Source organism: Misgurnus anguillicaudatus, chromosome 12 (genome assembly GCF_027580225.2).
Source record: "Misgurnus anguillicaudatus chromosome 12, ASM2758022v2, whole genome shotgun sequence".
NCBI classification, from domain to species: domain Eukaryota; kingdom Metazoa; phylum Chordata; class Actinopteri; order Cypriniformes; family Cobitidae; genus Misgurnus; species Misgurnus anguillicaudatus.
In genome coordinates this window covers 11,125,250-11,141,437 of record NC_073348.2, presented here as the reverse complement: position 1 = coordinate 11,141,437, position 16,188 = coordinate 11,125,250, and the positions used below count along the sequence as shown (strand labels likewise).

The 16,188-nt window shown below is 38.4% G+C and overlaps 1 protein-coding gene across 4 annotated transcripts in view; it reads right to left on the bottom strand.

Moving 5' to 3' along the window:
* The window catches only part of LOC129445783 (NLR family CARD domain-containing protein 3), a 79,798-nt gene that overhangs the window by 43,340 nt on the left and 20,270 nt on the right, over positions 1-16,188 (bottom strand). For all 4 annotated transcript variants that reach the window (XM_073873944.1, XM_073873946.1, XM_073873947.1 and 1 more), the window contains exons 3-7: positions 11,986-12,093; positions 11,844-11,892; positions 11,485-11,692; positions 9,634-11,386; positions 815-988 (exon numbers count right to left, since the gene is read on the bottom strand). In XM_073873944.1, the coding sequence (XP_073730045.1) occupies positions 815-988; positions 9,634-11,386; positions 11,485-11,692; positions 11,844-11,892; positions 11,986-12,093 (2,292 nt within the window). The remainder of the gene's footprint in view (positions 1-814; positions 989-9,633; positions 11,387-11,484; positions 11,693-11,843; positions 11,893-11,985; positions 12,094-16,188) is intronic.

Sequence of the window (16,188 nt, the reverse complement as noted above, 5' to 3'; positions counted from 1 at the left end):
TTTTCTTTCACTTCTTCCCTATATAGTGGACTCAATGGTCATTTGCTATGCAGGGAATAGTGAATGAGGGAGCTGTTTCGGACGCAGCAACTGTTTGGTCTTGTATATGCTAGCTACTGCTTGTATTCTGGTCTCCCATGGTTATTTGTCGTCCAAAGAGGATCAGGATTCCCTGGTTCCTACATCTGTGACCCATAATGTGTGTGTTTTGAATCTTTACCTGGACATTTACCTGCTACATTCAACTTCGTGATGTTTTATTAACAAAGTTCGAGAGGAGCATGTTCAAATAATCCGGCAAACTATCTCGTAATCAGAACCAGCTTTCAACAATCAGCAATCAGGTGTCCACCTGATCAGCATGAGTGGAAGCCTATATAAACATGCAGCTAACTCACCCATGTTTTTCAACAGTTCTTAGCATCCCTCCACCACCCAGTCTCCTCACACCTTACTTGGTTACTTCCTAAACTGAATGGTGGGGTTTTTGGGGTTTGGGCCTAATACAGAGCCCTCTCTTTGTGGGGGAGTGCTCCAGGCTTGGGCCGAATACTGAGCTCAAAAGCCCTCTCCTCGGACAGCATGCCAAATACACATATCATTAATTCTATTTAACTTATTTGCAACATGTTACTTGAAGTTCCATTTCTCAATTACTTAAAAAACTGTTAACTTTTACATTATCTCTGCCTCCGCTGTCTTCTGTACGCTACAATAGTTTGTTTGAGAGTTGGGATTAGACTTCTATAAAGACCTACATTAAATTTACATGATATGAACACACAAGTGTATTTGTGTTTAAGGATTTTCTTACTGTAATATCTTCAGTTTACAGTTTGTATTCTTCAGTCCATCAGAGAGAAGCTTCACTCCTGAATCCTGCAGTTTATTGTAACTCAGGTTCAGTTCTGTCAGACTTGATGAGTTTGAGCTGAGAACTGAACTCAATGATGAACAACTTTTCTCTGTCAGATTACAGAGACTCAGACTGAGAAAGAAAAAAAAACAAGATAACAGTGTGTTAAACTTTAATCTCAGATATAAAAAACAAGCCCAAGTAGAATACATTGCAAATCAGTTAGTGTGAATAAAGGATCATCAACACATGACTTAAAAAATCAGTTCAGTCAGATGAGCAGTTAGGGATGTCACGAGAACCGATACTTCGGTACAAAGTCGATACCAACATTTTTTTTAAACATGACGGTACTTGCTTTCTCTGGTACCGGAGGTACCGAGGTTGCAATACTCTTCCGGGACTGATGGGGGCAGCATATACGCGCGTGTGTATTTGACGCTCCACAAGAGGAAGAACGCCTCAGACGTGCACACGGGAATCTCTCTAAAGTAATTTGTCGCTATCAAACATAGAATTTGGCAAAGCTCTTGAAAGACAGACACCCCGATCTCTTTAAAGAATAAAAGGTAAGTTTTAATTCATATTAACATTATATACAAACTGTAAAACTTAAATTTTATACTGAAACCCAGACCCTATATGTATGTTTGTTTGAGGCAGCTGGCATTAATGCCGTGTAACCAGCTAACTTTATGCTATATGTTAATGTTTTGTGTTCAGTTATTTGTTAATAACGCTGTGTTTTTTAACATAAACTATCTATAAATGGGCGACCATGCATCGCCATTTAGTCATCCTGTCAGCAAAATGTAGCCTAATGTCACTGGATGAAGTATTAAAATATTAAGGGTTTTTAATAACTATTTTCATCCTGCAACAATGTGAGTGATATTAAACTAATGATTGCATTCAGAGTATGTGTATGTGCACGTGCGTGTGTTTATAAGTGCACCTTAGCACATGTAGCTTTAGCTGATTTATTAGTCATTGTCAGACAGTATGTTAAATAAATAAAATGTATTTCTTATTCTCTCTCTTTTTAACAGTATCAACCAGAGGAGGATGTACACCAAGAGAGTCAGGAACAAGTCATTAAACATTAACACAGACAACCTAAACAGAAGCTCTTAAAAGTTTTCTATAATGTTGAAATGTTTTAATAAAAAATTTTTTAAGTATAATTGTTCTTTTTTTACACACTGTGGTACCGACTTAGGTACCGAGTACCGTGTACTTTTTATGGTATTGGTACCGACTACTAGATTTTTGGTACCGTGACATCCCTATGAGCAGTAGTTGAATTTTGCATGCCATACATGTCAACACTTGCCAACAGGCAAGTTTTTACCAGGAGTCTCCTATTTTACACCTATCTCCCACTCCCCTCCCGTTTTGTAATTTCTCACATAAATTGTACGGCCCTACCTTGTTATATAAATGATCACATCAATATATTATTCCAAGATTGTCCAGTTGCCAGATCTTGTATGAAACACATCCCACTAACACAATAGACACATCATTTAATTTTTAACCCATTTGTGACCTCAACCTGGCAACCTACAATTTATAACATTAATGACTACATTAAAATAAAATATTGTGCATGCCATGAACCGTCGAACCATGCAATGCACGCACGCTCTGAACCAACACAAGCGAACCGAACGGTTCAGATTTTTTCATGAACCGTGCCACCCCTAGTGGGTACCCACCTGTGTGCTCGGTCTGCCTCAAGTTACTAACGTCCCTCTCTTCCTATAGGAATAATGTAGTCTTTACTCCCAAAAAGATTAATACAATTAGTATTCAGTATTAAGCTACCTTTTGGTTTTGGACAATTATCTTCATTTAATGTTAAACTTTTTAAGTGTCGATCCGAAGTGCAGCAGTGTGGTGCGCTTATATTTATCATATATTTAGAATACCTAAAGGTCTCATAACTTGATGATATGAGTGCAGTGATTCCAAAAGGATGTCCAAAAAAAACTCAAGCAATGTGTTAAATAAAAAGTTTAATGTCTTTTCTCGCTGTCCCGCGCTGCACCCTTGTAATAAGCACCGGTGAACATATGCTGATGAGCTTGCACCTTACAGCTTGCACCTGGTAAAACAGATAAATTCCAGCAAACATGTCCCTTTGGGCAAAAAATTGGGGCCCCCTGTTGGCCCGCTACTGGCGTGAAATGCGAGGCATGTGTGTGCGCCACACTATATGCCCAGGATTAGGGATGGGCGATACGGCCTAAAATCCATATTGCGTTATACATTGCAGCCTCTTGCGATAGCGATGTATTGCGATATAATGATTTCAATAGACTTAAACAGGTTATATAGACCCTTACAAAAGCCAAACTGCTAAAAAAAGTAAGTAAAAGAAAACCGTTATGGCCAGATTAGTCTTGTTACTTCTCTTAGCTGGAACTTTTGCCTGACACACTCTACAGCAGGGGTGTCCAGACTTTTTTGTCTGGTGATCTACTTTTAAAATGATAAAGCCGACAAGATCTATCTGCTAAAAACACAGTTAATTATTTTTATAACACTTAACACTTTAAATGCATGTGGGGACTATACTATACTATATATATATATATATATATATATATATATATATATATATATATATATATATATATATATATATATATATATATATATATATATATATATATATATATATATATTGCATGTTTCACAATTACTAGACCATAATGCCAATTTCACGCTTGGAGCAGCAGTTAACTTATGTAACTAATGGCTTAAATAAAAAAATAGATGTTGCATCGGTCTTTTTCACGAGTTCCTCTGTTTCGCTGATGCTTTCATCCATGTTTATTCGGTTTATTGTGTTTATTCGGCTGCAGCTCGTGGCTCTAAAGTTCGCGGGTAGATTGTGTCATCAACACGCATTATCGCGAAAGTGCAATAGATTTAAAATCTCTATCGTATGCTAATTTTCTATCGTTTATATTGCATATCGTTTATATTGCCCATCCCTACCCAGGATGGGCCACAATGGGACAGCCCCAAAGTGTGGTCTGGGTCTGGGCAGAAAATTGGGGCCCACAGTGGGGAGCCCACTGAGAACTGAACTCAATGATTTGTGTAGCCCACGTGAAATACGGGGCACGTGTGGGCCCCACTCTATGGGACCATGATGGGGCCCCAGTGGGATAGCCCAAAGTGTGGGCTTGCCCAAAGAAATCAGAGTGGGCCCCTAGTGGAATACATGGAAGTTTAATATAAAAATTATATGCAAAACATGTGGATTGAATACTGAATTTCTTTTATTTAACAAAACCACATAAAACCACCTATAATTAAATACAAAAAGCAGCAGAATATAAGAATGTCATCAGTAAATGCACAGTGAACATACCGGACACAATAATGGCAGGGTTGGGGCTTCTCCCCAGGAGGTGGGTGCTTGCAAGTTCACCACCTCATCCCTAAAGGGAGTGGTGGAAACCTTGGGCACGTAGCTGGTGCTGAGGTCTTAGAATAACTCAAAGTCACCCGACCCAAGCTCCAGGCACTCAGGAAAACAAGAGAGTGCCTGCAGGTCCCCACCTTTCGTAATAGAGGCGAGCGCCACCATGACAGCGTTCTTTATCGTGAGATGAGGAAGATCAGCTTTTCCTATGAGCTCAAAAGGGGCCCTCTGTAGGCCCAAGAGGTCCCAAGAGGGGATGAGATGCTTTCCAGGTGGATTTAACTTCCGTACGCCTCTCAGGGACCTAGTAATCATGGGCTGCAATAGCAGCCACATACAGTACACCTTGAGGTTAGACGGGGAAAGATGTTTTTCCAATTCTTCTTGAAGAAAGGACAGCACTGAACTGACGGCGCACCTTTGCAGGTTTTCCCCATAGGAAGAACACCAGGAAGAGAATTAGAACAAAATAGAGCTGCCTCACAGTTACAAGCTGATATTTCCTACCAATGTGATTCCTAACTCACCTTGTGCAGAAACAAATTCAAATTAATGATCATCCACCTTCCCTGGAATGCCCTCCTGAACTAACCTATGTGCCAGCGCAATTCATTGTTTTGTGACTTAGACTTGTTTGTTTCTCTTATTCATTTATACTACATTTCCCATATTCATATGCAGACGACACCCCAATTTTTCAGTGTACTTCATTACCCATAATTCCCAGCTGAGGTCTATAACCTCATTTCCTTTCTTTGTTTTTTGTATTGGTGAAGTGTGGGCCTGAAGATGGACACTCAACCATATGTGTTTGAATCCTTTCCATAAGTTGTGTTATGTACGTTTCTATGGTATTGTTGACTTGAATTGATAGGTTGTATACTTATCATTAGTTGGTTTATGAATATTATGTTTGATGTTGTATGACTTCCACCTTTATTATTATTTGTGAGTCTGATTTCTATATTGTATTATTTGTACTGACCAGAAAACCATCTTTACCAAAATATACAATCCTGTGTATCCGGTGAAACTTGTGTCATGTGCATCCAGTGTATTGACACCATGAATAAATTGGAGCAAAGGACTAAGTTGTTCTGTGTTTTAAAGACACATCACCCAGGAATCACACACATCATTCAGCTGTTTGGTGTATGATTGTGGTGAAAATCACAACAGGCAGACACCAGCACATTCATAAGCAACTGTCAGATCTGTGGCATGCAGAGACTGACCACCAGGTTCCATCTGGGCTGCATTATCCTGTTCCTGGTGTCATATCACTGTGAACTTCATCACTGATCTCCCAACTTCACAAGAGCCCTTTTCACACAGACATTCAGGAAAATACACGGGAAAGGCATCCTGGATTTTTCCTGAATTTTTTTTGTTCATTCACACTGCCATGATTACCCGCCATCTATGGACACGTGATCTGTTGAAAGTCCCGCCCTCTCTTCTACGCAGTGTCTGAAGTTTGCATATTATTTATTATTTCTCTCTCCAGAAACCGCTCGTGTGCATTTTTGTTTATGATAAAAGGTTATAAAAGAGCGCGTGATGCGCCGTTCTAATGCTGGTGAATGATCTCAGCTTCTGAGTGGATATTTGACGAGCTCCCTGATCTCTGCTTTAATACAGTTTTCAGACACTTCTCATCACAATTGCTTATATGCATTTAAAACCCACACTTTGAGGAGCTGAACGATATATCTTGTTGGGATGGTGCGCAGGAATTTTCATTTATTATAGCTCAAATGAGCACGCAATATTCTTTTATGCCGCTGAATGATCTCCGTTTCAATGCAGTAAGTGACAAGCTAACTTACCTGATATCTGCTTCAGTCCAGTTTGCTGACATTTCTCCTCGTGAATGTTGTAAATCCCTCATTTTAAAGAGTTGAACCAACTTCATGTTGCTATGACGTGCGTCCTCACTACAGCACGTGTGTCATTGTTTATGCATCTCATTTATCATTTCTTGATAACTGCTTCAATCTAGTTTGCAATATTTCTCGTGGTGAATGTTTATATGCATGTTAGTTCTCATTTTAAGGAGCTGAACCATAACTTTTGTTGTACTACGACACGCCCATTACGGCATTGTTTCGGCTTCTCGTTTACATAGAGGGTTTTCCGTGTATCTGACTAGGGGTGGGCGGAACAACCAAAAATTTATTCCACGGAATGAGTCATTTTATTTCATGGAACGGTATTTCACGGTATAAATGTTTTTCAGTTTAAATTGTTTTTTGACTATAAAAATGTACAGAAATTTGCCACTCACTATAGCTTTTAACTAAATGCTCACCGCAGTTTTAAATTATGAGCAATTTAAAGTTAATAATGTTAAAGTGAAAATGCCCAGAAGATAACAACACAGATTAAAGGGACACCATGAAACTTTTGGCCACTAGGGGGTGCTAGACACGTATTTTTCACTTCTAGCGCCCCTAGAGACCACAAGCGCCGCAGCACTGTCGCAAAGGAAAGGAACTGGCCAACCTTAAAACTAAACTAAAAACTAAACATTTAAAATGCTAAACGATCAACATTTTGAGACAACAGTGAGAAACGCAGTCATGTTACAACTTTCTGATGAGGAACTCGTCGTGGCAGAAGCCATTTCTCAATCTGAAGGTTGCAGCCTCCGGATGTCGTATTTCTAATACGTCATCAAGACTGTCTTATTTCACAATATTAACAATTACAAAGTTGACTATTATACTTAGTTAATCGTAAATTGTTGCAGTATGCTTATGACTTGCGAATGTAATGCTCAGTTTACCTTAATAACCCAGGCTTGATGACGTGTGCAGCCTGCATATTTGACCTCCGGAGGCTGCAGCCTTCCAATTCAGAAACGACCAGACGTATTTCCTTGCCTTTTTCCAAACAAATATTGTTGCATCCTCTCTCTCTCCCTCGCCACCAGGATTTTCCGCAATGGCGCTCGTTATTCCTCTTTTTTGTGTGAAAATCGCTCCAAATCCAAGTAAACCGATGCGTTTAGGTCTGCCGCTTTGTAATACGTCACGCGAGTGACAGCGGAACGCAGCAAATGAGGAAGAGAGAAGAGAGAAACGCTCGGATCTGATTGGTGAATGAATAGGGTTTGGTTTTACACTGTGAGCAAGTTTGAGTGCTATAGCATCCTGGATTGTAATGTAAATATCATTGACACAGTAAAAAGAAAGGTAAATACGTGAACACAGCATCTGAATACAGGGAACTATATGCAATATAATCGCCGTAATTTATAAAGAACATCGCATTTATGTATGAATCAACAGTTTATATAAAAAATTGCCTTAAAGGGGAATCGAACCCGGGTCGCCCGTGTCATAGGTCCGTGACACTAAAGATTGTGCCACAGAGTCACATAATAGAACCTGCTCTCTACACTCCTTAAGTAGCCTCCAGCAAAATTCATGTTAAATACAAATTGTGTGGAGGAAGTGACGTATGCCGTAAAGCAGTCGAATTTTGTAGTTTTTTTTGTGCTCTGGTTACTACCACAAACCCTAAGTTTTAAAATACGAGTAAAAGTGATACAGACCCCGTCAGGCTATGGTAGACATGTCATTCAACCTATTTAAAGTCGATGTACTATCACAAGGGTCTTGAAAATGTATTATGAAGGTTGAAAAATTACATGGTGTCACTTTAAGTCTTGATAAGACAGAATCTTGTTAATAATTGAGTTATTAATTTTCTAGACTATTGAAGCTATAGTATGCTTTCATTGTATTTTGTATTTATGCATACATTACATTAAAAATAGGCAATATGTAAAATGAACAGGTATAAATATATGCAAAAACCTACAGACAGGATGAATACCTATAGCCTATATGAGAGACGAAGCTCTAGATATTATAAATATGACAGGTGCTACAATGTGATGATCATGAAGTCTGTTTTAAGGTCTTGACACCCTTTACTTTCTATTAGACCTTAACATTTGCGTCTCTTCGTCTTTACGAACAAATATGTTTGTAGCCTACTATAGCAAATGTCGCGTCAAACTACATCGCTCCAGCAGCGCACTTGTCACTGATATAAACGCAAGTTTTGTCTTGCTTAAAGTTGAGAAAACTTTACAACTATTAGCATTATGTGCGAGAAGAACTCTTTATTTGGCGTCGCAGCTCCTGGCGTGTGCCTAGAGACCTCTGTACGCGAGAGAGCGGCCGGCTGCTGCATGAGCACAGATAGAGAGAGAGAGCGAGCGAGAGTCTCGCTGCGAGACCCGCGGTTGATTCACTTGCTATTATAAAAATTACAGAAATAAATTGTTCATTTTTTATAAGTGAATTATTTGACATGAATTATTTGACATGATTTGACATGTCTAACATGTGGGAGGGCAGAGTTAGCCACGCCCACTTATTTGCATTCCGCGGGATAGACGGAATTGAAAAATTTGTTAGGTCTGACATTTTATTCCGCGGTAACAGAATATACCGTCATACCGCCCAGCCCTATATCTGACTAGGTCCTCTTACCGGCAACGATCCCAGAAGATTAACGGGACGAGTTTGCACAGACGCTTGTCTGGCAATTTTACGGGTATTTTCTGGGATTTATCTTAAGGTAACACGGCCATACTCACCATCATCGATCAATTCTCCAAGGCTTGTAGACTCATTCAACCACCAAAGTTATCAACTGCCTTGGAAACTGGCGAGCATAACATAACATCTTTCAATTCTATGGTCTGCCTGAAGACATTGGTCCAATAGAGAGATTGATCCAAGAAATCACATTCAGAATATCCACAAAACTGCCTTCGAAAACCAGCCACCAATATGACTACTGGAGTTTTAACCACCCTTGCTTCCGTCGAGTTCCAAGTTTAATGAAGTACAACAAATATGATTCCCATCATGTTGCATGCTTTTTTGATTACCAAGCACCTGTGGCTCTTTCTGCCCGATAAATGCCAGACTCTCATACTGAATCTTTGACTTGATTCTTATTTTTATTTTGCGAGTTACCTATTTTTTTTACCTGTTTATATATCTGATTGCTTGCTGTCTGCCCTGAATTCCGCCAGTTCCACGATATATGAGTGTTTGCTGCTTGCCACAAACTTTGTCTCTGAATCTTTTTTGCCTGCCCTGAGCACTGCCTGTTTACTCTTTGCCTTTGCCTTTCTTATGATATACCAGTTTGCGCTGTCTAAGTTGTATTTGTTACTGTGCTGTCAATACAACTGCAAATATGGATCCAACCTCATCTCAAGCTTTGTTACAAAAACACTGTTTATAATTTAACATACAAACTCTCTTCATAAACTCATCTCTATTATTTAATTTCAAGATAAATGACTCACTCAGCTTTTCTGGATGCTTTAATCACTGGCAGCAGCCTCTGAAGACATTCATCTGATTGATCATATTTACTCAGTATAAACTCATCCAGCTTCTGATCTGAGTTCAGTAACACAAACACCAGAGCCGACCACTGAGATGGAGAGAGTTTAACTTCAGAGAGACTACTGTAATCCTTTTGGTTTAGATATGTTTGTACCTCGTGCTCTAGTGAATGATCATTCAGTTCATTTAGACAGTGAAACAGATTGATGGATTTCTCTGGAGAATGATTGTCTCTGATCTTCATCTTAATGTACTCCACTATTTCCTGTCTGCTGTCAGATCTTCTTCCTGTCTGTCTCAGCAGTTGTTGTAATATTGTCTGATTAGACTCCAGTAAGAGACCCAGAAGGAATTGGAGGTAAAGGTCCAGGTGTCCGTTCTCACTTTGTAAGGCTTTGTCCACTTCACTCTTCAGTAATTCGGACATTCTTGACTTGTTTTTTTTGTCCAGAATAAAGCATAAAAACTTAAATAAAGCAGCGAGGAACTCCTGAATGCTCAGATGCACAAAGCTGTAGACCTTCCCCAAGTTCAGTCCCAACTCCTCTCTGAAGATCTGGGTACAAACTCCTGAGTATACTGAAGCTTTTTTGACATCAATGTTACACTCTCTCAGGTCCTCCTCATAGAAGATCAGATTCTCTTTCTCCAGCTGTTGAAAAGCCAGTTTTCCCAGTGACAAAAGACTCTTTCTAACCTGTTGAAGATCTACTTCACATTTCCCATCATGCTTCTGACTATTCAGTTTGGTCTGAAAGATCAGGAAGTGTGTGAACATATGCGTGAGAGTCTTGGGGATCTCTGCTTGACTCTCTGATTCACTCAACATTCTCTCTAGAACAGTGGCTGTAATCCAACAGAAGACTGGGATGTGACACATGATGTACAAACTCCTGGATGATTTGATGTGTTTGATGATTCTGTTGGACAAACTCTCATCATTTATTCTCTTGATGAAATACTCATCCTTCTGAGGATCATTGAATCCTCGTACATCTGTGATCTGGTCAACACAGTCAGACGGAATCTGATTGGCTGCTGCTGGTCGTGATGTTATCCAGATCAGAGCAGAAGGAAGCAGATTCCCCTTGATGAGGTTTGTCAACAGCACATCCACTGAAGCTCTCTCTCTTAAATCAGACAAACTCTGATTGTTTGAGAAATCTAGAGGAAGTCGACACTCATCCAGACCATCAAAGATAAACACAACTTTATAGACATCAAAGTCTCTTGATCTCAGTTCTTTTGTATCTATGAAGAACTGATGAAGAAGATCCATCAGACTGATATTTCTGTTCTTCATCAGATTCAGTTCTCTGAATGGAAGTGGAAATATGAAGTGAAGATCCTGATTTGCTTTTCCTTCACTCCAGTCCAGAATGAACTTCTGTACAGAGACGGTTTTTCCAATTCCAGCAACTCCTTTAGTCAGCACAGTTCTGATGTGTTTGTCTTGTCCAGGTAAAGCTTTAAAGATGTCATTACATTTGATTGGTGTTTCTTGTGTCTCTGATCTTCTGGATGTTGTCTCAATCTGTCTCACCTCATGTTCATTATTGAGTTCTTCACTCCCTCCCTCTGTGATGTACAGCTCTGTGTAGATCTCATTCACAAGAGTCGAGTTTCCTTGACTTGATATTCCTTCATTTATTCTCTGGAATTTCTCAGTTAGTCTGGATTTGTGTTTTTTCAGAGAAAACTGTACAAGTTCTGTTTTGTAAATGAAGAGACATGGATGTGAATGCCTGAAATATGTCAAATAAAAGGAAAAAAGGTAATGTACAGATATGTGTTCATGACTCTCTTACTGCTCTGTAGTTTATCAGCGAGGTTTGTCTGGTTTATCTTCTTCAGGATGTGCAGTGTGATCTTCAGAAGTTTCTCTCTGACTTTAATCTGATCTTCGTCATCCTCCTCCTCCTCTCTCTCAGAGCATGCTGGGTAATCTGTGCTCAGTAGACTCTTGAAGATCTTCAGCTCTTTCTTCATCAGTGAGATTATTTTTTGCTCAAGCTCCTAAAACCATTGTTCAGACACAAAAGATTTTATTTAATTATTCATGTGCAGAAAATGTTCTTATGCAACACACAAACACACACACACACACACACACACACACACACACACACACACACACACACACACACACACACACACACACACCTACCTGAAAAACCAAATCCATATCCTGCCCTTTGACAGATTCTGTTGTGTTACTGTAAATAAAAACATATTAAATCTGCAGAAGTAAAACATTTCGCACATGTAATACACGACGGTAAACACATAGGTAAATGTGTGTTTCTCACCTCACATCTGCACCAGAGTCTCCTGAACTGAAGCCAGGTGGATATCTCACTGATTCATCACTCTTCATTGACACACAGTTAGGGTCAGCAGATTCTCTATCAATTAAACTGTAAAATACAACAGCAGCAATTAAACACTGTTTCAGAAACTACCACCTTTACATACAGATTTGAAACAAACTCATTATACTCAGTAGACAGCAAATAAAAACAAATGTTGTTAACATGTGGAATTTAATTATGTGTTAAGAATCAGGCCTGCCCCAAAGTAGTAGACTAATCATTAGACGAGCACGAGCAGTTGAAGTGGATACTCTGCAGGCAAAGTTCATGTATTATTCTTTCAACTTCAAAAAGGTAGCTTATCACTTTTTTAAATATAAGAAGTATAGGATAAAACATTACCCATGCCCGCTAGCGCTAACGTTAACTAACGTGCGCCATTATCAGGCAAGTATTCACGTGTTCGTTCGTGTGGAACATGGTGTCCAAAAAGCAAAGGACTTTGACAAAAAGTGAGGAACGCTATAAGCTTGTTAGATCTGCCAAGGACCTGAATCTTCATCTCGTCAAGGCCATTAGCGTAGATGTTCTGCAAGCAGGACACAGAGGTCAGTATATCCCGACAACGTGGACAAACTTCCTTTCTTCATACAGTAGGCTTTTATAAACAGTGACGACTGGTGACTCCTCTTCAGAGGGGCCCAAATTCACAATATGTGTTTGTTGTGTCATGTGAACCATGTGAATTATGCATCTTATATAAGAAGTGCCTGCTGCATACATATACACTCACCTAAAGGATTATTAGGAACGCCATACTTATACTGTGTTTGACCCCCTTTCACCTTCAGAACTGTCTTAATTATATGTGGCGTTGATTGAACAAGGTGCTGAAAGCATTCATTAGAAATGTTGGCCCATATTGATAGGATAGCATCTTGTGGGATGCACATCCAGGGCACGAAGCTCCCATTCCACCACATCCCAAAGATGCTCTATTGGGTTGAGATTTGGTGACTGTGGTGGGGGCCATTTTAGTACAGTGAACTCATTGTCATGTTCAAGAAACCAAATTAAAATGATCTGAGCTTTGTAACATGGTGCATTATCCTGCTGTAAGTAGCTGTAACATGTAACGTGCAACGTGACTGATGCGCTACAGCTAGTAATAATTTTCAGTATGGGCCAATGTATATCAGAAGTAAGGAACGTCTACTGGAGAGTAGAGGCAGTGCAGGTGAGTAAGTGACTGACAAAGTTTTGTTCTGATATAGTGAATTGTATTATTATAGAAAATTTTCTCTTTTGTTATTTGTCTCAATGAATAAATCACAGATATAAAATCAGTTGTTAACAGTGAAGATCAACAATAACAAAATCTTCTTTCATTTCTTATAGGACCAAGAATTCAACAGTTTGACAGATTCAATTCCATTTCAAGTTTCACACTCTTCACAAAATGTAAAAATAAATAAAACTCTCAAAATAAAACAGTAATGTGTTTTTCTTTCACTTCAGGGAAAGTATTTTACAAATAACATAACCTTCAACAAAAGATTACATTTAATAAACCCCAAAAAATATTGAATGGACATTCAATTTAACTAAACACTGAATGTGATTCAAATTTCTCAGAACAGATCACTTTTCTTTTCAAACTCAACAAAATACTCAACAATATGAGTTGAAAATGCACAAATCCATTAAATTATTCAATTCTATTCGAACAAAGATCAAACAACTAAGTTGAACATAGTTTGTGAATTAAATGATTTAGTTCAGATCAGTAACAAGAGTTATTAAACTCTTTCAATGAGTTCAAGTTTAAAAGATATTCTCTCCTTTTTGGTGGCAAAAATATCAGTTTGACGAACGAAAGTCTTTTGTATCCAGAAACAAGAAAAATTGGAAGTTTCCTACCAGTTGATGAATTTTAAGCACAGTTAAAAGTGAAAACAGGTTCGTTGGTGGCTCGCCATTGTGCATATTTAATCACGTCAGATACACAGATTCCTCTCCAAAGGAATTAAATATGGCACAAAACAGGAATATCTCGCAGGAGATCACGTAGAAAGAAACATAGACAAAAAAAAACCAGCCTTGAAAAAATACAAGGCAGAAAGACAATCAATATCCAATTCAACTTTTTAACAGCAAAAATCTTATCACCAAAAATTATGTATACACTTTGATTAAGATATAAAATCATGTTTCAACACTTATTGAATTTATAAACATTTAAATTTCACAATCACATTTCATCACCATCTTTGCACGTGAAATTAGCTTTAGCCCTCATGCTAATACTACAGCTCACGCTGTGCTCACGTGGCCCATGTAAACACTTCTCATATCGATAGCTTATTTAGTTAATGACTCTTTTCTCAAATAATGTATAACGTAAAATGTGACTCACCAAGGCAATAACTTCTCATATATTCAAATAAGCTGATTTGCAACACTCCAATTCTCCGTTGGATTTCATCCACTTTCAGTTCACAAATCTTTGCTTTGTCATCCTCTCACTCCGATGGCAACTTCATGTAGTCGCATTCGTTCAGAAATATGACTATTTACTGCATTCAAATCTCTTTTCGATCTATTTTAAAACTTTCTTAAAGAGGATCTCTGAATACCGCTCTGTGTAGCTGCTCCATTTCACTCTCTCTCTTAGTGATGGACGGATCGATCCTAAAGTATCGATATTTCCGATCCTGCCTTTGTATCAAAATGATCGATTCTCAAGTACAAGTATCTATTCTATTTGTTTGTTTGTTTTTTAACAAGTGATTTTATAATTTTAAGTAATAGTTGGACGCCGTTTTGTATATAAATGAAGAGTTCCGTTGCAAAACGAGATAACCACCGTTTTTTTAATTGTTCAAAAATCTTGTTTTTTGCTTGTGCATTCCAATTAATATCAATTCAACTGCAGTTGGTTTGTTTTGATTTAAACCTTCATAACTTAAAAAATACAGCTAAGCAGCACCATGAAACAAAATAATAACATGATAACATAATAATAAACATGTTTTGAGAAAAATGTTAAAAAATGGATTTATCTCGTTTTGCAACAAAACTCTTCAAATACACTTAAATTGTAATGTCAAGGGGAACTATATCTTCTTCTGTATCATCGCGTTCGCTCATTCAGTCCATATCTCCTTCCGTTGTTTCAGTATGCATTCATTTGCTCAGTCACTACAAGCACACTCAGCGCAGGCAGGTTTAAAAGGGGTATAAGTGCATTGTTGTGGTCAGTTAATAATGATGAAGCCTCGTGTGATATTGTCAACAACAACAAAAAATACGCCAATGTGGTAATTCCACAAATATGACAAAACATTTAAAAGCAAAATACCTTACAGAGCACAACGAAGTGCAGCTTCACAGTCATCCCTGATTTGATTTTCAGTGCATTCCAGTCTACTTACTTTCATAAGGATGTTATTTTATTTTCAAAAGCAGTAGAGTTTATCAGTCAAATAAAATAGGCTCAAGAGGAAAACGTTAATGTCAAAATTCACTTGTTTTATCTCAAAACGCATAAAGGGAAAAAATCTTGCAATAGTGTTCAATGCAAAAAGTTGTCATGTCTATTTTATTTCATATTAATAATGATGGCTATCAAAAGACCCAATAAAATCACTTTAATAAAATGTAATGCATACATAAAAATATTTCATAGAAGTATCGGAATTGGTATTGGTATCGGTTATACTTGTCTTAAAAGTACTTGGTATTGGATCGACAAGAAAATAACTGGCATCGCCCATCACTACTCGCTCTGTCTCTCAAACTGACAGTCTAGCAGCGCCGCTGCAGGTTGTGGGCGGGGCTTATGAAAGTGCTGCTAACATTGGCTCTTTGGAGAGTCAGTCACTGAAATAAGGTCTGTGATTGGACAAAACAGTTTTCTTTCTAGAACTTTTCTCCTTTCTTACTTTTCTTAACTTTTTCACTTAATTATTTAAATAATTATTGATCTTAACTAGTAACTGGATTACCCGGGTTACATAGCCATCAGAGGATGGGTACATGGTGGTCATAAAGGGATGGACATGGTCAGAAACAATGTTCAGGTAGGCCGTGGCATTTAAACGATGCCCAATTGGCACTAAGGGGCCTAAAGTGTGCCAAGAAAACCCCCACACCATTACACCACCACCACCAGCCTAAAAAGTAGTAACAAGGCAGGAT